The following is a 25,634-nucleotide window of genomic DNA, read 5'->3' on the forward strand; positions in this document are numbered from 1 at the left end:
CATTAGAATCTTGATATAATTTTTACTTTTAAGTGAATAGGCTCATACTCTATGAGACTATACAGTGATCTATTTAATTGTATTGAATTCTGAGGACTATAATTTATATTTGCTTTAAAGAACTCTTTGTGATATAATACTCACTAAATACTTGGAGCTTGGAGTAAATATTGAAATGATAAATCTCAATATTGGCATTAATATTTTACTTTTGGATTGAGAGTCAAACTTACATAGCTTTCCTGATAGAAATTATATTTCAGTATGAGGTTCTTTGAGATCTGAAAATTAAGTTAAGCTTTAACTAAATATTGCATATATATATTATTTGAGTCAAATTATAAAGTAGATATCAAATTGCATAACAAGCTTTTTCCAGGGAACGAGCAAATACACATGTTGAATCTATGTGAATATTTGCAGTTTATTGACAAAGGTGCTTTGAAAGCAATATTTTCTTGTGCATTCCAATGTACAAAAATATTCCTTTCAATGATGTTAAAGGCTATCTTTCCCAGCCTTCAGACTTGCTTGAGTAGTACTCAAACCACTTCCCATCACATGCCATCAAACTGTATTTGCAAATGCTTACTTTGCTTTACTAACAGTAAACTTCATTTCTCCAATTCCTTACAACATAAATTAATAGCCAAATCCAGTTGAAGAAGTATTTACTGAAGAATATCTAACTGGAGAGGATTATGATTCCCAGAGGAAAAATTCTGAGGATATGCTATATGAAAACAAACAAATAGACGGCAGGGACTCTGATCTTCTGGTAGATGGAGATTTAGGCGAATATGATTTTTATGAATATAAGGAATATGAAGATAAACCAACAAGTCCCACTAATGAAGAATTTGGTCCAGGTGTTCCAGCAGAAACAGATATCACAGAAACAAGTGTAAGTCAGTATTATGCTCTGTGTCATTGTATGTCTTATTTCTGGTGTATTTTCATGTTCATCTTGATGTCTTTTCAGGTTTAAAATATAGATTGTTCTTATATAAATCATGAATGTTGATCACTACTAGGAGACCTTGATAGATTCTTCCTCATGGAGATCTCAGGCCACACTACTGGAGTCTTCTTTTGAAAGAATAATCTAATAGCACTGATAAGATTAAATCAGTCATTGTCATTCTGGATACCAAGACTATTTTCTAACTTTTAAACAGCTTAATTGACCTTTCTTATCTGGTGAAGTTCAGTAATCCACCATATTAATTATCATTTTATTGTTATAATTATTAGTATTTAAACTTTTGAACCTCTTTACTAATTTCTTCCTACCACTTCTGTTATTTTGATTTTAATTTGAAGACACTTTTTGTTTATTGCCTTGGAATAATAACTAAGGTCAACAGATATCATTATCTTTGTATAATATGTCTTTAAGAAGCAATTGTTCAATCTCACTCAAGACTTAGCATTAATGTTCATTGTGTTTTCCTTTGTATATTTTCAGTATTTAAAACTTTAATTGGTTTCTATGTTAAAAAGTGTATTTAATAGATTGTTTAAATGCACTTATATGATTAAATAACCTGTTTAAAAATACTTAAATAGCCTTATTTACTTAAAGACAGGCTGCTTGAATTTTTCACTCAACAGATAAATGGCCATGGTGCATATGGAGAAAAAGGACAGAAAGGAGAACCAGCAGTAGTTGAACCTGTAAGTACTGGTGTGAATACGTTGTAAAGGTTGGTACACTGATTTGAATCATGAGCTATTACTGCTGTAAATCATTATGCATGTTCATGTAGTACCACTGAAAAGTCTATATGTCTAAACATTTATAATGCCACAAGTAAGTGAGTTAGTAAAACCAGTTCTGGCAAGTAGAATTTCAATAAATCAAAAAACAGAGAGAGAGAGAATTTTAGAATTTGAAAATAGCTGACACTCTTTTAATCTAATTCTTTCCTTTTATAACTAAGAGACTTAAGATCTAAAGGATTTAAGGAATTTTCCTGAGGTTCAAATGTTTGATAGTTGATCTATGACCTGAATTCGTCTCTTCTATTTTCCAATTCAGTAATTTTCCTCTAAGTGCTGTGACTTGACATAATTAGAAATATATTATTTAACATAGTACTTATTTATTTCATATCCAAATCACATCATATAATTATATGAAAACATTCTTTTTAAAATTTGCCTCCTTTTCTTCTATTGGAAGAAAAGTGATTTTTCAGATTTATATTAATGCTACTACCACTCAAGGTATTGGTAAGAAGCAAATTCTTATTGGAAATCAATTTTACTATCATTCTCCTTAATCAGCAATTTGGGAAGTATGTTGAACTACCTCAAGCTCATGAAAATCATTTCAGAATCTGCAAGGACAAAATTTTTTTTTAAGTGATGGAGGAAGATAAACATAAAAAAGCTGCATCTCTAAGAACATTGTAGTCTATTACTCCAAAATCTGAGAAAGCACATCATATGCTCACCAATATCTTTAAAAACAATTTTCAGAATAAATTTGTCTTTGTTATGCAAAGTTACAACTAGCTTTTAAAATGACAAGACAATTTTCAGAGTAGAATTATAAACTTTTAGAATTGGGTTCTTATCCTGAAATAGTATTCTATTTCTTGTCTATTTAAGAACTTACATTTATGCCTAATTCTTTAACATGGACTGTACTCCCCTTTCCCTAAATTAAAGTGCTTAGGTGCTCTTTCTCCCACCCTTTCATTCACACAGCAAATATTTATCACGTTCTTGCGATGTACCAGGTGTTATTCTGGCTGCTAGAAAAAATTTGGTTAAATGTATTTGCCCTTTTGGGGAGCACTTAGTATATTCTTTTTGTAATATTACTTATCTGAATATTTCTTTCCTTGCTAATTAGTTCATGGATTTTCTCAGGACAGGAATTATGTCTTCTATCGTTTTGAATTTCCTCCCTCCCCTGTACAAAAATGCTTGCAATTATCTTTGTATGTAGGAGCAGATACTTCACCTTTTAAAGTGCTGTAATGTGGTGCTTTCATACAGCCAATTAGATAAGAGGTTAGGGGTTCCATTGCCCTAGTAATGATTTTATCTTTTCTTTAACTGTAGGGCATGCTTATTGAAGGACCACCAGGGCCTGCAGGACCTGCGGTATGTAATGTTTTAAGATTATTTTTGTCTTGATTTTTTTAAATCAGATATAAGATTTCTATTATACTGTTGAATTTATATATTTTATTTGAGTATGGAGCTTCCTTGATGACTCAGTCAGTAAAGAATCTGTCTGTAATGCAGGAGAATTGGGTTTGATCCCAGGGTTTGGAAGATCCCCTGGAGGAGAGCATGGCAACCCACTCCAGTATTCTTGCCTGGAGAATCCCCATGGACAGAGGAACCTGGTGGACTACAGTCCATAGGGTCACAAAGAGGCAGACATTCTTGAGCGACTAAGCACACACACACACATTTGAGTATTGAATTATAGAGACAAGGACCTGGTGGCCTTAAATCAGTTTCTGATTTGGCTATCCAAATGATACTCTTTGGAGAAATATGAAATTAAATTTTGTTTTAAATATTTTTTGTTGTTTAATTATCTCTGACTTTTCTAACCTCATCTTCAACTTTGTACCTGAAAATTATAAAAATATATAAAGGCCTTCTTTCTTTTCTTTTTAGAGGTATAAGCATATCTCAATGAATGGAGTTGAGAATTCTGAGTAGATTATAGCTGCCTTTATTGTACTGCCGAATGTAGTGATTATCAGCTTCCATTGTCATTTTTTAATAAGGCTGTTGTTACTCATCAGTGTGTCTTTATTGTCAGGGAGTTGTACTGATCTGACATTGTAAGAAATCTTCTTTCTTTTGTGGAATTAATTAAATTCTTGTCATGTGAATTAAATATATTATATCCCTGCCTATAAATACTTACACCCATAGAAGAAGATAAATGATTTCTAGATTTCTACTTCGTGGTCACATTTTTGCAGTCTGAATGAGTATACCATTTCTTTCACAAGAGCCGGGAACCAGCTTCCACGTCAGGGACTGTACATTGGCAGGATCTCCTTTTCTGTTCTTCCATGGAATGTCTGCATCTACCCTGAGAACAGCCTTGTAGAGGAAGAGTTGAACTAGCTATAAAGTGGCCCATATATGTTCTCTTTTTATGGGAAGTTTAATAGGCCAGTTGTTTGCGAGAAAGTGTTTGTTTATGAAATATAAATGAGTTTGTCTTTGATTTTGGTAGAATGAATTTGCCTGAATACTAATAAATTCAGGAATCTGACTCATCATGGTTTATTTCTCTGTAGGGTCTTATGGGTCCTCCAGGTCTACAAGGCCCCACTGGACCCCCTGGTGACCCTGGCGAGAGGGTAAGTGAAGGGATTCAAAAGAATGCAACTTAAATAAAAAGAATTAAAGTATATTCTACAAATTTAAGATATTATTCTTCTCACTTGAATAACATGTGAGCTTTGTTTAACTTTTCTAACTATAATTTTAAAAATGAGAGGAGAGAATATGCATTGATCTTATAATTAGTAAGAGATTTTTTATTATTTATAATCAGTTTTTTTTATATGAACCTGATATATTAGAGCAAATTCTTCCTTTGGAATTAAGACATATTTTCCAGGAACTACTACAAATGTTTAGCTGAATGCTGGTAGAATGAGTTAATAAGCCTGCATCCTAATTTGAAGATCACGTCCTGGGTCACGTGGTGAAATAGACTATTTATGTTAAGTCTGTAGGAACTCTTCTTGCAAAATCCCTTTTTTTTTCTTCCTTGAGTAGCAATAAATTTATGTATCATTTAAATTCTGTAAAACTAGTGCAGTGAAATACAGTCCTCTCTAGATATACTTACTATTAATAAAAGATTAACCAAGGAGTAGAGGACAAATTAAAAATTAGGTAATGTAGAGTCATGGCATTCAAAGTTTATTTATTAATTTTGATGATTTCATTTACTTCCCTAGGGTCCTCCAGGACGTCCTGGTTTACCAGGGGCTGATGGTCTACCTGGTCCTCCTGGTACCATGTTAGTGCTACCGGTATGTATTTTTATTGTTATAAAGATAATCTGATGTTTTGTCATCCTATTGCTGAAAAATATTGCAGAATCATATTATAGATCAATCAAAAATCTACTGTATGAGGTAGAGATACTTGAAGCAGCCTCCAGTAACTGGAAAATTTAATAAAGCAAAATTCTGGTAAATATTAACTTTGCAGTAGAACTAAGCCTTTATTATTTCATTATATTTTGAAAACAAAGCTTAAATGACTTGGTATTTTTAATTGTGTACTTTGTCCTGAGTCATATGGGTGGCATGCATTTCATGTACTACATAAAATTAGTATACTGTTTACCACCATATAGACACTAGCTGATACTTTTTAAATAACATATATTTATACTGTTATTATTCATTGCCCTCAAATTATTTAATTTACCTTAAGATTGCTTTTTAAAGTTGCACAGAGGAATTAATATTAAAATGACCTTACTACCCAAAAGCAATCTACAGATTTAATGCAATCTCTACAAATTACCCATGTTGTTTTTCATATAACTATCAATAGAATTAAAAAAAAATCCCAAAATGTATATGGAACCAAAAAAGGCCCAGAATTGCCAATGTGAAACTTAGAAAAATGAACAAAGGTGGAGACATAAGTTTCCCAGACTTCAGGAAAGTAACTTTACTACAAAGTTACAGTAATCAAAACAGCATAATGCTGGCACAAAAAGACAAATGGATCAATGGAAAAGAGGAGAGAGCCCAGAAATAAACTGACATACCTATGGTCAATTAATCTTTGATAAACAAGGAAAGAATATACAATGGGGAAAAGCCTGTCTTTTCAGCAAGTAGTGTTGGGAAAGTTGGACAGCCAAATATTAATAAAGTTCAAACACACCCTCACACCATACACAAAAATAAACTCAAAATGTTTTAAAGATTAACTGTAAGACATTATACCATAAACCTTCTAGAAGAGAACATGAGTAAAACATTCTTTGACATAAATCATAACAATGTTTTCATGGGTCGGTCTCCCAGGGTAATAGAAACAAAAGCAAAATACAAATGAGACCTAATCAAGCTTATAAACTTTTGCACAGTGAAGGATACCATAAACAAAACAAAAGGCAACCAATAGACTGGGAGAAAATACTTGCAAAATATGCAGCCATCACTGACTTAATTTCCAAAATATACATCTCATATAGCTTAATAACAACAACAGCAAAACCAAAAACAAAACACACACACACACACACACACACACACAATCAAGAAATAGATGGAAGGAATAAGTAGGCATTCAGAAAACTAAGATCATGGCATCCGGTCCCATCACTTCATGGCAAATAGACAGGGAAACAGTGGCTGACTTTGTTTTTCTGGGCTCCAAGATCACTGCGGATGGTGATTGCAGCCATGAAATTAAAAGATGCTTGCTCCTTGGAAGGAAAATTATGACCAACCTAGACAGCATATTAAAAAGCAGAGACATTCGTTTGCCAACAAAGGTTCATCTAGTCAAGGCTATGGTTCTTCCAGTGGTCATGTATGGATGTGAGAGTTGGACTATAAAGAAAGCTGAACACTAAAGAATTGATGGTGTTGGAGAAGACTCTTGAGAGTCCCTTGGACTGCAAGGAGATCCAACCGGTCCATCCTAAAGGAGATCAGTCCTGGGTGTTCATTAGAGGGACTGATGTTGAAGCTGTAACTCCAATACTTTGGCCACCTGTGTGGAGAGCTGACTCATTTGAAAAGACCCTGATGCTGGGAAAGATTGAGGGCAGGAGGAGAAGGGGATGACAGAGGATGAGCTGGTTGGATGGCATCACCAACACAATGGACATGGCTTTGGGTAAACTCCGGGAGTTGGTGATGGACAGGGAGGCCAGGAGTGCTGTGGTTCATGGGGTCGCAAAGAGTCAAACACAACTGAGCAACTGAACTGAACTGAACAGAAGTAGGCATTTCTCTAAAGAAGACATACAAATTATAGGAACAAGAAGAGATGCTAAACATTTCCAACTATTAGAGAAATAAAAATCCAAACTATAATGAGATATAAACTCATGCCAGTCAGAATGGCCATCATTTAAAAGACTATAAATAATAAATGCTGGAGAGGATGTGGAGAGAAGGAAATTCTCCTACACTGTTACTGGGAATATAAATTGATGCACCTTCTATGGAAAACAGTATGAAGGTTCCTTAACAAACTAAAACTTAAAAAACTAAAATAGGGTTACCATATGACCCTAGAGTCCCACTCCTAGGCATATATCTAGAGAATACTAAAATTTGAAAAGATACATGTACCCCAGTGTTCATAGCAGCTCTCTTTACAATAGTCAGGACATGGAAGCAAACTAAATGTTCAGTAACAGATGAATGGATAAAGAGGATGTAACATATATGTATATAATAATGGAATACTATGAACTCCGGGAGTTGGTGATGGACAGGGAGGCCTGGCGTGCTACGATTCATGGGGTCGCAGAGTCGGACACGACTGAGTGCAGTCACTCTGATCTGATCTGATTATTAATAAAAAGCAGCATGGATGAAACTATTGATTATCATACTGGGTGAAGTAAGTCAGACAGAGAAAGACAAATATCATACATTATCATTTATATGTGAAAACTAAAACATGATATAAGTGAACTTATTTACAAAACAGAAACAGACTCACAGACTTAAAAAGCAAACATACTTACCAAAGGAGAATAAAGGTAGAGAATTAGCAGATAAAAGCTACTATACATAAAAAAAGATAAACAGGTTCTATTGTATAGCACAGGCAGATATATACAATTATAATAAATCATAGTAGAAGAGAATATGAGAAAGTATATAGTACCCATATATATACATATTACTTCTCTGTAGTACCAGAAGGTAACACAACTTTGTAAATCAAATATACTTCTAAAAGATTTATAAAGTTGCCCAAGTTCTTGTGAAAAAATAGGTTTATCTATTTAAATATAATATAGACTCAAGCAATAATAATTTAGCATGAGAAACTTATTCATCCTGCATTTTGAGTTAAAAATAAAAAGGAGCTTTAGCATTGTACTAAGGGATACAGAAAGGATGTTTCCTAGTATAATTACTTAAGGTAAACAAACTGAATCCATCTCAAGGAAGATTTCCTCTGTGTTCACAGAGATTCTAGAAGTTTTGCTCAGAAAATAGCAGTTGATCTATAACACTGTCGGACTGAGTGCATTTAGAATTTTCACAAATGAGTGGACAGAGTGGGTAGCGTTTGTGCAGGTAAAGAAATGGATGATGGCTTATTCCAGTGTTTTTAAAAATTATGGAATTTAAAATTGTAGATTCTGTAGTCTCTTCTAAATGTGGTAAAGCATGGTCTAGAGAACCTCAGTATCTTAATAAAAGGAAAATTTAGAAAAAATCAAGGTATGATTCATGATGGAATTACCTCACACTTTGTAAAATGCCATCATTTTAAGTAAGTAGTGTTTAAGCTAGTAATTAAGACACCTATTTGAGAAAGTCTGATTTTGAGCTTTTGTATGTTACTATCTTTTCTTAGTTTCGTTATGGCGGCGATAGTTCCAAAGGACCAACCGTCTCTGCTCAGGAAGCTCAGGCCCAGGCCATTCTTCAGCAGGCTCGGGTAAGAAAGGATCAACATGTAGTCCCATAACCTGATTATGTGTTCAATTACACAAGAGAGAGAGAAAGAGACAGAGAGTGTGTGAGGTGTGTGTGTGTGTGTGTGTATGTATCTGGAGGGTGCTACTGTTATGAACAAAATTCTATGTAGTATATTGAATCTAGATGGAGAAGATGCTAAGAAAATATCTGTTTTTCCAGTAGGAATATTTTATTTGATATTGAATTTAAATGACTGGCCTTTGCAGTATTACCACACATAATTCTTGCAAAAACACGCAAATCATAACACACACATTTTCTAATTTTATTCAAAAAGGCTGATGGTGGATTTATACATAACACCCTTTATCTTTCACATCCAGTTTTCCCTGCTAAGGCATATGTCGTATGTTGGTGATCAATGAATAAAGAGGGTAAACTTTTAAATAATTTTTCCACCTAATCTTACAGATTATTCAAGATATCCAATTAATCCAGAAATTTCAGTTTCTTAGGCATTCTTGTGTAGGAAAGAAACCTTCAAATATGCAGTCTATGTGTGAAACATTGTAATCTATATTTTATTTTTCCCAGATGTGCTCAGTTCATACTTCATTGTCAACTAAAAGTTTTCCACTATCTGCATACATGTAGAATATAAAATTGTTTTTTTTTAATTTTTTCCATTACAATTAAAATAAAATAAAGAAATCAAAAGAATGGATCAGGAAAGAGTTGAAAGTGATATAATACTTTTATTCATAGTGTAGTCTTGTTTTCTTTTCAAGGAGAAAGGAAATAAAAGGCTTACAGTGGTATGGATATGAGTTCCTGCTTCCTAAGTGATATAAATCATTTTGGTGATAACTATTTATCATCATTAATTTATGACTGCATAAATTATATGAAAATGTAAGTCTATTTGAAAAAATGTCATTGTTTGGTTACATCATTTATAAAGACAATGAAAATTTAAAATACCTGTTTATTAGATCTTGACATGATAGAAGTCTAAAAATATTTAAATTGATTTACTAATGATGCATACAACTTATAAATTATATTACTTTGGACAAGTTTTAGATAATTATTTGAGCTTAAATAGTTTATTAGGCCATTGAATTCCTAATTTTATTAGTCCTTTTAATCTACTTGGAAATAGGTAGCAAGCATTATAATTCCAATTTTTCAGATATTTAATCTCAAGGATTAAGAAGTGTATTGTCAAAAATCTCATGGTGAGTCAGTAGTGTGATTTTGGAGATATTACTGTTTTCATCTCATGCACTTTTCTAATATGATTTTACATATTATTTTTATTGCAATATTTTTATATCTGCTATGGTAATCTAAATATTCATCTTTGGAATCACTAATATTCAAAAATAGCACACCACACTAATTTAACACCTGTCAAATATTTATCTTTTACTCTAATTGTTCCAGCTTTACAAGTGTGCTAATTTCACATTTCTAATATTCAGTGTCGATAGTGCATGTAATCAGTCTATTATGCCTATGATTCTATAAGATAAATGTATTTTTCATAAAGCACTAAATTTGAGATTTGTTAAAATAGCTATATTATATTAACACTTCCTGATCAATTTTGCTTTTATTTGGCTTGAATTGTCATGGCTTTTTGTAAGATACTGCTAGAAAACTTACTTAAAAAGCATCTCAAATTGTTCACAACTGAAAGTATTTTCAATGAGAATTGCACCTACATATTGAAGAGAAATTTATGCAATATTCTAAATGTACATTTGAGTAGAAAAATGATCAGATATTAAGTTTCTTATTAGATATTAAAATATATTTTTACTTTTATCATTAGATAAATATAAATATATAGTATAAGACTATATAAGTTACAACAGCTTAAAAAAATTTGATACTTATTATGTCATTGTCATTCTAGAAACATGATTCTTCAGTAATCAAACACTCTTTCTACATAGCTATTATGCCTCTGTTGATCACGCTGTTACTCAAGGGCAACTTGTACAAATAATTATTGTGGTTTAATATGCTCATCCAAGGTATCATTCCTGAATTTGCTTTATTTTGTTTTCTAGATTGCTCTGAGAGGTCCACCTGGCCCAATGGGTCTGACTGGAAGACCGGGTCCTGTGGTAGGTTATCCAATAAGATTTTTTATATTTAAATTACTGTATTCGTAGTTCCTTGTACAGCTTTGGTCAGGCAGTTTTCATATCTCTGGCTGGTGAAAGTAAGGTAAATAAATAGACTTACACTTCATTTTGTTTCCATATAAAAGAAGCTATTTGAATTCAGTCCTCAGTAAATTTTAATGAAAAATTGCAGTAGGAAGTTCTCAAATAATACAATGAAAAATATAATTAAATCACATATCCAATTATTAACTTAAAACAATACTAATTATTTATACAATAGAGTTATTGAATTTCAATTTTACAATAAATTCTTGAGATTTAATTTTAGGTTATAAAGAATTGATTAAAAAAGCAAAAATATATGAGGCTAATGAAAAATTGTCCATAATCTTAGGAGAAAACAGGAGACGTGGCTTAAACTTTAAGTTGCCTATGGTATTTCATGAATTGTTTCAGATATTAGAAAAGTTATTTTGTCTTTCAGAGGCTTTTGGAAAATGTGTTTTGTTTTTCCTTATAAGCTTACTGACAAGCTAATGTGGTCTATATATTTAAAAAATAATCTCAAATATTTTGAAATTTACCAAATGCTAAGGACTATAGTAATTCACACACACACACACACAACAAAAGATTCTTTTTAAATCATACTTTTTTTAAAGAGAAAAGAACTGAAAAATTCCAGCCTAGTTTTACATTGATTTTAAAATTAATGGAATAATTTATAATTTAAGTATTTGTTTTTGATATTAAAAGCTATACTATGCTTTCGATATGATCTTATATGTGCAATATACTTTATTGAAATAATGGTACTTATAGAAATTATTATGCTTAACATTAAAAGTTTACTTTTGGTTTGCTGATTAGACACAGCAAAACTTTTTTATTCAAATATGATCAATTAAATAGTTTTCTAATTCTGTTTTATTGACCTTATTGGGATGCTGGTTTTCTTCATGTAGTTTATTCAAGTGTTTTTTATGTATTTTTCCATATATTTATAGTTCTTTGAATTCATTCTTGAAATTTTATAGCATTTTATATACTTTCAGGGCTATACACTCAATCATACGAGCTCATGTAGAACATGTGTTCTGGCAGTATGTTCCACAGAATTTAAATTATACATTTCTAAATGCATTATTATGTATTTATCATAGGTTTTACTGTTCTGCCTTACAAAATATAATAAGGAAATGAAAGAGTTTATGTCAGTTAACAAAGGAAGAAATAGAATTAATGTTTAGTTGCTTATTAGTAATAACAAATTTACATAACTGAGGAAAATCACTAATATGCTGGTGTTTTACAGATATGGGGGCGGAAGAATTATGTGTATATTTTATTAAAAGTGAAAGTTCCTGGAGCCTGGAACTTGAGACTCTGATGAGGCAAATTCAGAGTTGGAGAGGCAGATTTAGGGTTGGAAATGACAAAATGTATTTTTAATGATGCAGCAGGCTGAATCTTATGTTCAAGTATACTAACGCATATATATGGAATTTAGAAAGATGGTAACAATAACCCTGCGTACGAGACAGCAAAAGAGACACTGATGTATAGAACAGTCTTATGGACTCTGTGGGAGAGGGAGAGGGTGGGGAGATTTGGGAGAATGGCATTGAAACATGTATAATATCATGTATGAAATGAGTTGCCAGTCCAGGCTCGAAGCACGATACTGGATGCTTGGGGCTAGTGCACTGGGATGACCCAGAGGGATGGTATGGGGAGGGAGGAGGGAGGAGGGTTCAGGATGGGGAACACATGTATACCTGTGGCGGATTCATTTTGATATTTGGCAAAACTAATACAGTTTTGTAAAGTTTAAAAATAAAATAAAATTTAAAAAAAAAAGAAAAGAAAAGAAAAAATAAAGAATGCTTGGGAAACACTGCCTATTGTTTAATTTTAAAATATCAGTCTAGAATCTCTAAAATTAAAGGCATTTTCCTACTTATCATCCTGACAAATACAAATCTAGTGGATCTATATAGGGTAAGGGCAGTAATGAACAGAATCCATGAAAGCTTGTTACATTGAGCTGTTCTGTTTTCACCAGTCATTTAGGGCCGGACATTCACAGCATGTTTGCAAAGGGAAAACATTAACACCCATGTTATTACATTGCCATTCTCAATGTAATATCCAAGATTAATTGATTTTATTACTAAAGTCTTTGTTATAGAATGTTTTAGCTTCCTAAAATATTAGAGGTAGGTATTGAGAGAAAGTAATCACGTTGTTTGTTTTCACCATTTTCTCTTCTATTTTCTTTGCTCCAAAACATAAAGTTATTACATACTGTCAATAATCTTAATTTTAGAGTCTAAAAACGTTTTATATATTAAGATTTTAAAAAGAAGCGATATTTTAAGACATAAATATTTTCATTCTTTCCATGAGCACTTCCTTTATTCAATTATTTATTTCCAATTGCTTTTATAGATAAAAGGAGACCTATATTATAAAATATTCAGGAAATCTTGAAAATGTTCTTTTGCTTATTCTGTTACTGTCAATTATTGCATGACAATTTTTAGAATAAGTATTTGGGCAAAGTAATTATAATCTGTTAAGTACATAGTGCTTATATACAGATATACAATGTAATAAATTAATTAGATTATTGGACTGTTCTTTGCATTCAGGTCTGAATAATAATCTCATTTAATGTAGAACTCCAGTTTCTTTCTTGAAGAAATTTAACTGCAAGATTACAAGAATGATCTTCAAGACTGGAATATTCATATTACTTGACTTGCCATATTTTTTGGCAGTCATATTAACAGTTATTTAACTTTGGAGCCACCAGGAGGCTCTCAACACCTAGCATTTTCAGGCTTTGCATAATTTTAGCCTTTTTGCACTTTGATTCAAGGCAATATTTAGTAGAATCTCTATTGATTTAAATAAATCAGAAACTTTTTAAACACACAAAGTATACTTCAGCATGAAGTAACTATTATCATTATGTTCAATTTTAATGTTTTAAAGCTCTTTAGGAGGGTGAATGGCCTAGTATTTATTTTTTTTTAACTCACAGCACTTTTATAAAGTGATTTTATATTTTTTCCAGATAATGTGCCAGATTTTTGTTGCACTTCTTGACTTATGTAAATATTTGTAAGAGGCTTTATCATAGGATTTATTTTTGTGGGGAAAATTAATACAGAACAATCTAGGGGAAAAATGCTTTAACATTATTTCAGGACATTATAATGATAGCAATAGCATCTGTTTTTGATGTTTTATTGCTATAGAATTCAGCATTTCAGAAATTTCTGAGTATAAAAGCATTAGCATGTTTCCAAGTTGTATAAATGGATTCAGTGTGTACCCGACTCTGTAAAAATGTGTTTTCTCTAGTACTGCACCACAGTGTAATGATAAATAATGCCTGCGTATGGTAGTAAGTGCTCTGATGGCATACACATTAGAGAATATCTCAGTGTGAGCTCATGAAATTGGCTTCTGTGTGATTATCAGTAAATATAAGATTTTAAATATAGTTCCCACATGTGAATACAGTCAAAATCTGAGAAGAGATGTGTTTCATTCAGAAGACTTGAAAATTTTATTGTATTAACTATTAAAATCATATTTTAAGAAATGTATTTTGAATAATGTTTATTTCAAGTGAAAATAGTAGGACATAACTGATTAGAGAATTACAAAATTAAATGAATATGTCTTCACTATTTCTGTACAGGGTGGGCCTGGTTCTTCTGGGGCCAAAGGTGAGATGGGTGATCCAGGTCCTCAGGTAAAAATTAACCTATTTCACTTATTTTATATTTAAATTTATTTTATCTATTATGGTAATTGAAGGGTCTGCCATTTGTTTTAGGAGTAAAGAAATTACTTACATGGCCTTTCAGCTCACATCAACTTCTTTAATCGAAAAATCTCTAATGGTCAGTTGACTACCAATAATTTGATTAATTTAAACAATATTAGAAGAAGATAATAAGCTAGAATTGTAAAGTCTTGATAGTAATAGGTCTTCTGAATATTTAATTGGTTTAAAATTGTACAGAGCAAAGCAGAACCATTGTGATTGTACTTATAGCAACCCTGACACAATAAATTCTCTCAGAAAGGATATTTACCGTATCTAAAAGAAGCTTACTTTAAGTCCTTTGTAGAGCTGAGGAAATTAAGAGAAATTGAGAACATCTGAGCTGAAATTCTTAAAAAGATCTCACATATTGTTGCACGTGCACGTGTGTTCAGTCTCAGTCGTGTCCAACTCTTTGAGGCCCCATGAACTGTAGCCCGCCAGGCTCCTCTGTCCATGAGATTACCCAGGCAAGAATACTGGAGCGGATTGCCATTTCCTACTTCAGAGGATCTTCCCGACCCAGGGAGAGAACCCCCGTTTCCTGAGTCTCCTGCACTGAGCCATCTGGGAAGCCATACAATATATTTACATGGTGCCAAAGTTAAAGTATTATTTTTCCTTGAATGATAAGTAGATAGAAACATACACTGTAAACACATTATGGAAGATACTTATTCTAGAAAACTGACAACAAAGTATCATGTACTTTTAAAGTTCATTCATTTTTTTTAATGAAAATGCTTCCTGGTTTACTCAATATGTATAGATTCAGATTGGCTGCAGGAGCTTTCAAGTGGTCATCTATTTTTTCCTTTTTTTAAAAAAATCGATTTTACTTTAACAATATTATATTGTAAAAGTGAATTTGAACACCTATATGCATTTTCCCTAACTACCCCCACAATCATTTGGATATTGAACAGTTACAGAACCCCAAACAATTACTTGATACCACTTTACCGTCACATCTTCTTCCTACTGCTAATAGCTGACTGACTGCTGATCTGTTCTTCACCATTACAGTTTTATGTTTCCAAGAATATCATATAAATGAAACCATACATTATGTAATCTTTTGAAACTGTCTTCTTTAACTCAGCATAATTTGTTGCAGTTGATGAGCACATCCGTAGTTTATTTGTTTTTGTTACTGTGTTAATATTCCCATGTTTGGATGCACCACAGTTTATTTTGAAATGAGAAAAAAAATTCCCCTAAATTGAGAAAGATATTTGAGTGACACAGAATGTGAGAGTTTTTTTTTTTTTCCATGCCTATTAAGTATTGTCATAAACAGATGGAAAGCATTTGTACTTTAACTGAGAATTACATAAAAAGATTGAATAAAAATATTGAAAAGTTAGGAAATTTAGCCTTTTACAGTTTATGAATTTCTGGATCCAACTCACCTCTTTACAAAATGGGTGAATTTGAAAACATGCTGCAGCAATTTTCATGGTCTTTGTAGTTTTCCTTAATTCCAGTGAGATGCAATATCAAATGAAAGATCATTTTCATTAAAAACTAACAGAATTTGTCCTGTTATTATTGCTCCTTGCCGTCCAGCTGGGGTATAGGATAGAATTTTTTTCTACAGTATTTTTAAGCTATATTCTTTTAATCTCTAACTATTAAGCAACTCTAATTTCATGTTTCTATAATCATTGTCAAAGCTATCATAATAATTATTTGTAATTTCAAATGTGTGTTACATTTTCTACCACACTCATTAAATTCATATTGTTTAAACTTAAAAAGAGATGCTACGCTACGTCGCTTCAGTCATGTCCAACCCTGTGACTCTGTGGCCCACCAGGCTTCTCTGTGCATGGGATCCTCCTGGCAAGAATACTGGAGTGGGTTGCTATGCTTTCTTCCAGGGGATCTTCCCAACCAAGAGTCAAGCCTGCATCTCTAAAGTCTTCTGCATTGGCAGGCAGGCTCTTTGCCACTAGTGCCATTGAAGGCCGATGTAATATTTCTAATGGATCTGTATGTTATCTATTATAAGCTGTGCAATTTTATTTTTAAAGCATGTATATTAATTCACAAATAAGACATTTTATGTTGATATAACATTGTACTGAACTACCTCAAGAAAGATACTGAGGACCTTAAAACTTTAATCTGAGATGGCATGGCACCAGTCAGTAATTGAATTTGAGTTTGCCAAGTCATCCTCCAGAAATGTGTACCAGGCACTGTGCTAAACTGTAGAAGTATAATGGAGAAAAAGATTTAGTCCAAAGTTGCGGTGGTTAACAGTTAAATGGGAGACTCAACTATGGAAACAAAAACAAAAAACAGTTACAATCAAATGTGATACTTGCAATAAAAGAATAAATATCTAGGAGAAGATCTCCATAAAAGAAGGGAAATTTGAAAGCAAAGGGATTAGAAAGAGAAAAGGAATGAAATGAAATGTTTTCAGTAAAGGGAAATGTAAAACCCCAAGGTTTTGAGAATAAATTTAGTAACTGAGAATTTTTTAAGTTTAAAATATCATTTTGCATTCCTTTTGTTTATATGTAATCATAGGTCTATAAAAACTTAATAAAATAGTATGACTTTTTCTGGCAAGGAGCCATGTAGAAAAATTGATTCTCTTATCTTCTTGCTTTATGTGGACTTTTATACAAGAAACAGTTTTTTTGTGTGTGTTAAAGTGATTAAGGTAAAACTAAAAAGATGTAAAATTCTAAAACCATTTCTCTATGTGATTGAGTTTATTGAACCGGAATTCTATAAAATTAATTAAATATGATGTTTTAATATAGGGCCCACGTGGTGTCCAAGGTCCTCCTGGTCCAACAGGAAAACCTGGAAAAAGGGTATGATTTGCTTTCATTGAGCATATTGAGGGCATCTGAAATCATGTTATTTTATTTTCTTTTACTCTGTGCTATTTGGAATCCTTTTTGCTTAGTCATGTTCTTGGTACTGTCAGGGTCGTCCGGGTGCTGATGGAGGAAGAGGAATGCCAGGAGAACCCGGGGCCAAGGTCAGGAACTCATCTCATATGTTTGTATATTCATATCTCATATCTCAGTTTCTCCTGAAATTTTTATATTTTAAAATAAAGTTTCTTGATATGAAATAATATTTAACATTCAAATTACAGTTCAGAAATAAGCTCAGAATATGACGTTGTTGATGATGGTGATGATGCTGCTTTTACAGGGGGATCGAGGATTTGATGGACTTCCAGGTCTACCAGGTGACAAGGGTCACAGGGTAAGATATACCGTTCTATTGCTTTTTATACAGGGATAATATAAGAATACTATGAAATATTTTAAATAGCTGCACTAAGAAATAAGAAAATTAAGTATTTGTGAACTCATGTAAATTAGTACATCTAAAAGATACATGAAGAAATATAAGTAGAATTATATGTGGGATATTATTATGTTTTTTAATTTTTTAGATATTAAAATACTCATTTTACACAAATATAAGTTGAGGCAGAATCTTTATGTACATGGAAGTGTACATGCTAAGTTGCTTCAGTCTTGCTGGACTCTTTGTGACCCTCTGGACTGTAGCCCACCAGGTCCTCTGTCCATGATTTTCTAGGCAAGAATGCTGGAGTGGGTTGCTGTACCCTCCTACAGGATGTATATGTATATGCAAAATATATTTACAGAACAAGTATAGAGATTTAATTTTGCCTCTAATTTTTTGATAATTACCTCAATTTCTTTCTTACATTTTGCCTATGGATATATTCAAAAGACGCCTGCAGGCAATCTGTAGTTAATATTACAATATACTGGGCAATGTATTTTATTATACTTGTTAGATGGTGCCGGTAGATCGAGATACCATAGACTACTTCTTTGTGATAATATAAGTTTATAATTCAATGCAGAAATTTATAATTTACTAGGGCTTATTAACAATATACAATGTTGAACAGCAATCCAGTCAGTAGTTTTAGTGGGAAATTAAGCCAGGATGTGGTCTCTCAAAAGAGATCAGCTTTAGATCTTCAAATTACTCTTCTTCAAAAGTTAAAAATAAAGGTTAGGCAATCTTTAGGAAAATTAGAAGTGAAAAAAAGAAAGATAAAAAAAGAGAGTCCCATGAAAGTTTAGCAAACTATCTAGTGTGTGCCATGTTGAGAGAAATACATATTTTTTTTTTTTAAATTGAAGCTTTGTTAGTCTTCCAGAATTGTGCTGAATTGATGAGAATTGTTTAAGAAGCAGAGAAAATTTAAATAAAAATCAGCAAAGCGCAACCATGCACCATGAAGAATGAAGACAATCTTCAGCAAAATAATTTTCTGTTAGTTTGTAATAATTAAAAGCCTGAAAATTATTTGGATATTTTATTTAAATCTTTTTGTTTTCAAAATTGAAGGAATGTTTTCCCTTGCATACTAAATTGTAATGCCAGTTAATATAAAATTATGACTTATCTCTGAAGTGTTTTCAGGAGAGAAAATAAAGCATAAGTTTTTCTACCAAATGTTTCGTTATTTTTGCTAGGATAGCTGTAGGATAGAGTTATAAATATTCTGGTTTACTTCAAATTCTAATTGTATTTGGATTTCTTTAACAGGGTGAACGAGGTCCTCAAGGTCCTCCTGGTCCTCCTGGTGAAGATGGAATGAGGGTATATGAATGTTCATTTCTTTTAAGAAATATTTAAAATTAAAACATTAAAGAAAGCCATGCTGAAATGTTGCATTGTCTGATCACATCACTATCCTATTCATTATGTCCATGACAGGGAGAAGATGGAGAAATAGGACCAAGGGGTCTTCCAGGTGAAGCTGTAAGCAACTTTCTTTTTTTTTTTCTTTTTAAATAATACCCTATTTAGGAGGAATAGTGCTTGGTGTTACAAATATAAAGTCAATAATAAATTGCAATCTTACCTAACCTACCCAGGTAATTTGTTATGTGAAAAAACATTTTAAAAGGATACTTACAGCTCTTCTGTCATTAAATCTTAGGAAATTGAGAGGAAAAAAATGTGGGATATAACATCTTAACTACAAGGAGAGATAATAAAGCCTTTTTAAGTGAATAATGCAAATAAATAGAGGAAAACAATAGAACAGGAAGGACTATAGATCTCTTCAAGAAAATTGGAGATACCAAAGGAACATTTCATGCAGAGATGGGCACAATAAATGACAGAAATGGCAAGGACATAACAGACACAGAAGAGATTAAGAAGAGGTGGCAAGAATACACAGAAGAACTACATAAAGAAGGTCCTAATTACACAGATAACCACGATGGTATGATCACTCATATAAGGCCAGATATTCTGGAATGTGAAGTCAAGTGGGCCTTAAGAAACATTACTTTGAACAAAGCTTGTGGTGGTGATGGAATTCTAGCTGAGCTCTTTCAAATCCTAAAAGATGATGCTGTTAAAGTGCTGCCCTCAATATGCCAGCAAAATTGGAAAACTCAGCAGTGGCCACAGGACTGGGAAAGGTCAGTTTTCATTTCAGTCCTGCTGCTGCTGCTGCTGCTAAGTAGCTTTAGTCGTGTCCGATTCTGTGCGACCCCATAGACGGCAGCCCACCAGGCTCCCCCATCCCTGGGATTCTTCAGGCAAGAACACGAGTGGGTTGCCATTTCCTTCTCCAGTGCATGAAGTAAAAAGTGAAAGTGAAGTCGCTCAGTCATGTCCGACTCTTTGTGACCCCATGGACTGCAGCCTACCAGGCTCCTCCGTCCATGGGATTTTCTAGGCAAAAGTACTGGAGTGGGGTGCCATTGCCTTCTCCATTTCAGTCCTAAAGAAAGGCAAATGCCAAAGAATGTTCAAACTACCATACAGTTGTGCTCATTTCACATGCTAGCAAGATAATGCTCAAAATCCTTCAAGCTAGGCTTCAATAGTATAAGAACCCAGAACTTCCAGATGTACAAGCTAGATTTAGAAAAGGCAGAGGAACCAGAGATCAAATGGCCAACATTTGTTGGATCATACAAAAAGCTAGAAAATTAAAAAAAAAAAAAATCTACTTCTGCTTCATTGACTATGCTAAATACTTTGAATGTGTAGATTACAACAAACTGGAAAATTCTTAGAGATGGGAATACCAGACCACCTTACCTGTCTCCTGAAATCTATATGTAGGTCAAAAAGCAACAGTTAAAACCAAACATGGAACAACAGACTGGTTCAAACTTGGGAAAGGAGTACAACAAGGCTCATGCTTTCACACTTTTATTTAATTTCTATGCAGAGTATATCTTGCAAAATGCCAGGCTGGATGAATCACAAGCTGGAATCAAGATTGCATGGGGAAATATCAACAACCTCAGATATGCAGATGATAACACTCTAATAGCAGAAATTGAAGAAGAACTAAAGAGCCTCTTGATGAAGGTGAAAGAGGAGAGTGAAAAAAAGCTGGCTAAAAACTCAACATTAAAAAATCTAAGATCATAGCTTTCATTCCCATCTCTTCAAGGCAAGTAGATGGGGGGAAAGTGGAAACAGTGACAGATTTTATTTTCTTGGGCTCCAAAATCACTGCAAACAGTGATTGCAGCCATGAAATTAAAAGACTTTTACTTCTTGGAAGTAAAGCTATGAGAAACCTAGACAGTATATTAAAAACAGAGACATCACTTTGCCAACAAAGGTTCCTATAGTCGAAACTATGGTTTTTGCAGTAATTATGTACCGATGTTAGACTTGGACCATAAAGAAGGCTGAACACTGAGGAATTGATGCTTTCAAACTGTGGCACTGGAGAAGACTCTTGAGAGTCCCCTGGACAGCAAGATGAAATCAGTCAATCCTAAAGGAAATCAACCCTGAATATTCAGTGGTAGGACTGATGCTGAAGCTCCAGTACCTTGGCCCCCTGATTCGAAGAGACAACTCATTGGAAAAAATCCTGATGCTTGGAAAGATTGGGGGCAAGAGGAGAAGGGGACGACAGAGGATGAGGTGGTTAGATGGCATCACCTACTCAATGGACATGAGTTTGAGCAAATTCCAGAAGATAGTGAAGGACAGGGAAGTCTGCAGGGATGTGCTGCAGTTCATGGGGTCACAAAGAATTGGTCATGACTGAGCGACTAAACCACAACTTGTCATCCAAAAAACCTTATCTAGTTTTTGTTGCTGTTTATTTTGTTTCAATTTTTTATATCAATACCTCTAGAATTTTTTATTTGTTTAGGATAAACAATTATTACTAGAGGAAACAAAAAATGAGGTGCTTGCTACTGCTACTACAAAAAATGAGGTGTTTAGTGTATATCAAATATAACTATAAAATTTATTAAATTATATCCTTTTTTCCATTGAATTTTACAAATGAGGAAACTGAGTTGGAAAGGTTTACTCAAACCTAGTCAATCAAAGATCCACACTAGAAGCAGACCTCTTAGTTTTACTGCTAGTTTGCCACATTATAGAACCTGTCAATTCAAAGGCAAAGTGTGTTTGTATATGTTAGTTGCTCAATTGTGTCCAACTCTTTGCAATTCCTTGGACTATAGCCCACCAGGCTCCTCAGTCTCTCAAGTAAATATAACAGTAAACCATACTGTTGACTTTTTTGAAGAAGGAAAAGAAAGAGGAAAAAAATGGAGAAGGCGAAGAAGAGAAGAAAATGCTTGCTTAAATCATAATAATTTTAAAAATCATGAAAGTGGTTTCTATAACCTTCCTAATATAGTCATCCAGCTGTTTGTTTCTTTCTCTCAGTAGAATATTCTCTCAAGATGGAATTTACCTAAATGTAAAATAAATGAGCATCAAGACTCTTTGTGTAGTCTGTTTGAATTATAAGATTTAATAAGATTCAGCATTGCTATTCAAATTGGAAAATGGCACAACAGTTACTTACTTGAAGCTTTAAAATATTTCGTGTATTGAAAGTTTCACAAGTGATTCATATGTAATTCCATAGACTCAAAGATACAGTTTCTATATTAAAGACTCACTCATCCATTTTGGCTTTTGGCTCAATATAAACACTAGGTAATTGTGTCACACAAAATGCTATTTTAAATGCCCCTTTTGGTGTGTTAAAAGAGGATGAATAAATATTTTAATCAAAACATTACATTAAAATGTGTTTATTTAAAAGACAAGACATGTTTTGAAGGCCTTTTTTTTTTTTATAATCTTTTTCTTTTTTACTCCTAGGGTCCACGAGGTTTGCTAGGACCAAGAGGAACTCCAGGACCTATTGGACAGCCTGTATGTATTGTTGAAAACATTCAAGATGTTCTAGAGAAAGCTTATTGCCAGAGTCTTAAAGCCAGAAAGCTGTAAAAGCTTTCAGTAGACAGCCAAAGTTTCACTATTATAATCTAAGACCTAATGATGCTGCCTATCAATTTAACTGAGTGTACTCACTCCACCTGCTTCTTTCTTTTTCTTTTAGTTTATGTATTTTATTGTTCTTCCCAACACACAGTAGAAAATACTGCCAGGATGTCTCCATGGACATGGAGAGGAGAGTATAGACCTTGCTTTTTCCCTCATTTCCACTGAGTTCTAAAATGGCTTTTAGTTACCCTAGGTTACTGGGTATCATGCTATTAGGTTCGTTTTTTATATTTTCTATTGTAGCATCTGAACTTGTATATACTCATGTATATTTTTTCTTCATTGAAGGGTATAGCAGGTGTGGATGGTCCCCCAGGACCAAAAGGGAACATGGTATGTACAAGACATCCATAAAGTAACTCATTTCTGTCCTCTAAATACTAGCAAACCATTTTTGTTGCTAAATCTAAAATTAAGGTTTCTTACAATGTTTTGCCAAATTCTTCTGCTAGCATTAATATTTTGCAAGATTTTCCAGATTCTCTAAAGGGAAACATGATATGGGAACTATTTTTCAATCCAAAAGACAAAACCTATTATGTGAAATAGTTCTGTTAAAGACTCTTTTCCATTTTCCTATGTCAGGGTCCTCAAGGGGAGCCGGGACCTCCTGGTCAGCAGGGAAACCCAGGACCTCAAGTAAGTCTAAGCCATCACACCTTTTATTGAGGTAATGGGGTAAGATGGTACCTTTATACAAGAAAATTGACAGCCTCAAAATTTTCTATGTAGGGCTGAGAGTTTATGTATGAATGTACAAAGCTCATTCTATTTTATTCCTTTAAAAAAATTTTTGAACAAATTTGCAGAGGCTTTTCTTTCTTCCAAGAGTAAAATGAGTCATTCAGTGTTCATGGAATGCCAGGATACCTGCGGGAGGGTTCTGAATAGGATCACATTACAGTTCCATTGCCAAAAGAGTACCTTGTATAAAACTCCAGTGTTGTAAAATCTTCTGGAGAAAGTGGGGGATATATATAATACTCATAGCTCATTGCATGTAATATAGAGGGCTAATCATTTACTATTTTAAAAGTGTGTTCTTATGATGTGATACTTGACGTATGAAATAAATTCTTTTAAAATAGGGTCTTCCTGGTCCACAAGGTCCAATTGGTCCTCCGGGTGAAAAAGTAAGTTCATCTGTTGTCCTAGTAATGTCTGGTAAATGAGCTTGTGTTGTCAATCTTAGGGAGGAATAAGGCCTGCCTTCTGCTTTTGATATTTAAATGGCTCAGCATATAAGGAATTAATCTGGATTTAAATCATGAACGTACTGGTGAGCAGAAGCCATTCATATGTCTCTGAACTGTAAATGATAACATTTCACAGAGTTTCCATTTGGATAGCTTCCAAATATGACATTCTCAGCTATATTAATTTCATTAATGTACTGATATGAGTGAGTGCTTTCTCTTTATTTTTGTTCTCCTTTCATTTCTCATTATTTAAAACATGTGATGAGGTTTGCATGTGATCTAATTAAGGGAAAATTGTGACATTATCATTGCCACCATTTTTCATGGAAAAATGGCAAATGATGTTCTTGTTAAAACTCAATGTCTAGATCAAAACAAGAATAAGTTTTTAATTAAAGAGATGTCTTTTTTCCTCCATCTCCCCTGTCAGTTTCTTTAAGTAGTATTTTCTATTCCCTATAGTTACAGCACAGTGTTACCTGTTCTTATATAATTTTTTTTCTTATTTTGGCTGATTTCTATAAATATGTGATTTTTTAAATTATCAACTTTATTGGAGTTAATTTCATACCATAAAATTTACTTACTCTCTTTAAGTCTATCAGTCAATCATTTTTAGGAAATTTATAGAACTTGCCACAATCACATTTTTAAAATATTTATATCACCCCAGAAAGAAAGCTTGCATCAATTTCTACTCCTGAGTCCACGCACAAACCTACACAATTGATCTGCTTTGTATCTTTATGCATATACCTTTTCTGACCATCTTATGTGAACAAAATGTATGAATGAAATTAACATTTAATTTAATCATATGAATAAATATAGTATGTGACATTTGTGTCTGGCTTCTTTTATTTGGCATAATGTTTTTGAGTTTTATCCATGTGGTAGCATATATCAGTACTTCATTTCTTTTTTTTGCCAAACGGTATTCCTTTGATTGAATATTTTGTTTACTTATTCAGCAGTTGAGGGAAATGAGTTATGTACACTTTTCAGCTATTAAGAATAGTGCTGCTTTGAATATTTGTACAAAGATATTTGTGTAGACATTTTAAAAATTGTTTTTGTTAGATAGTTAGAAGTGGAACTGCTGGGTATATGATAAATTCATGTTTAACACTTTAAGAAGTTTTCAGATTGTGTTTCAAAGTGGTTGTACCATACTTCCTTCCTCAAAATTTATGAGGATTTCAGTTTTCATTCCAATCCCTAAGAAAGGCAAGCCAAAGAATGCTCAAACTACCACACAATTACACTCATCTCATGCGCTAGTAAGTGAAGTTGCTCAGTCGTGTCTGACTCTTTGTAACCCCATGGACTATAGCCTGCCAGGCTCCTCTGTCCATGGGATTTTCCAGGCAAGAGTGCTGGAGTGGGTTGCCATTGCCTTCTCCAGGGGATCTTCCCAACCCAGGGATAGAACCTGGGTCTCCCGCATTGTGGGCAGATGCTTTACCCTCTGAGCCACCAGGAAAGCCCA

The 25,634-nt window shown here is 33.2% G+C and overlaps 1 protein-coding gene across 3 annotated transcripts in view; it reads left to right on the plus strand.

Annotated features, from left to right (window-relative positions):
- The window catches only part of COL11A1 (collagen type XI alpha 1 chain), a 224,976-nt gene that overhangs the window by 77,073 nt on the left and 122,269 nt on the right, over positions 1–25,634 (plus strand). For all 3 annotated transcript variants that reach the window (XM_044944634.1, XM_025288198.2, XM_044944633.1), the window contains exons 8-24: positions 650–904; positions 1,615–1,677; positions 3,076–3,117; positions 4,284–4,346; positions 4,956–5,030; positions 8,572–8,655; positions 10,715–10,771; positions 14,490–14,543; positions 17,399–17,452; positions 17,569–17,622; positions 17,802–17,855; positions 19,188–19,241; positions 19,359–19,403; positions 22,761–22,814; positions 23,235–23,279; positions 23,532–23,585; positions 24,035–24,079. In XM_044944634.1, the coding sequence (XP_044800569.1) occupies positions 650–904; positions 1,615–1,677; positions 3,076–3,117; positions 4,284–4,346; positions 4,956–5,030; positions 8,572–8,655; positions 10,715–10,771; positions 14,490–14,543; positions 17,399–17,452; positions 17,569–17,622; positions 17,802–17,855; positions 19,188–19,241; positions 19,359–19,403; positions 22,761–22,814; positions 23,235–23,279; positions 23,532–23,585; positions 24,035–24,079 (1,152 nt within the window). The remainder of the gene's footprint in view (positions 1–649; positions 905–1,614; positions 1,678–3,075; positions 3,118–4,283; positions 4,347–4,955; positions 5,031–8,571; positions 8,656–10,714; positions 10,772–14,489; positions 14,544–17,398; positions 17,453–17,568; positions 17,623–17,801; positions 17,856–19,187; positions 19,242–19,358; positions 19,404–22,760; positions 22,815–23,234; positions 23,280–23,531; positions 23,586–24,034; positions 24,080–25,634) is intronic.

Source organism: Bubalus bubalis, chromosome 6 (genome assembly GCF_019923935.1).
Source record: "Bubalus bubalis isolate 160015118507 breed Murrah chromosome 6, NDDB_SH_1, whole genome shotgun sequence".
NCBI lineage: Eukaryota > Metazoa > Chordata > Mammalia > Artiodactyla > Bovidae > Bubalus > Bubalus bubalis.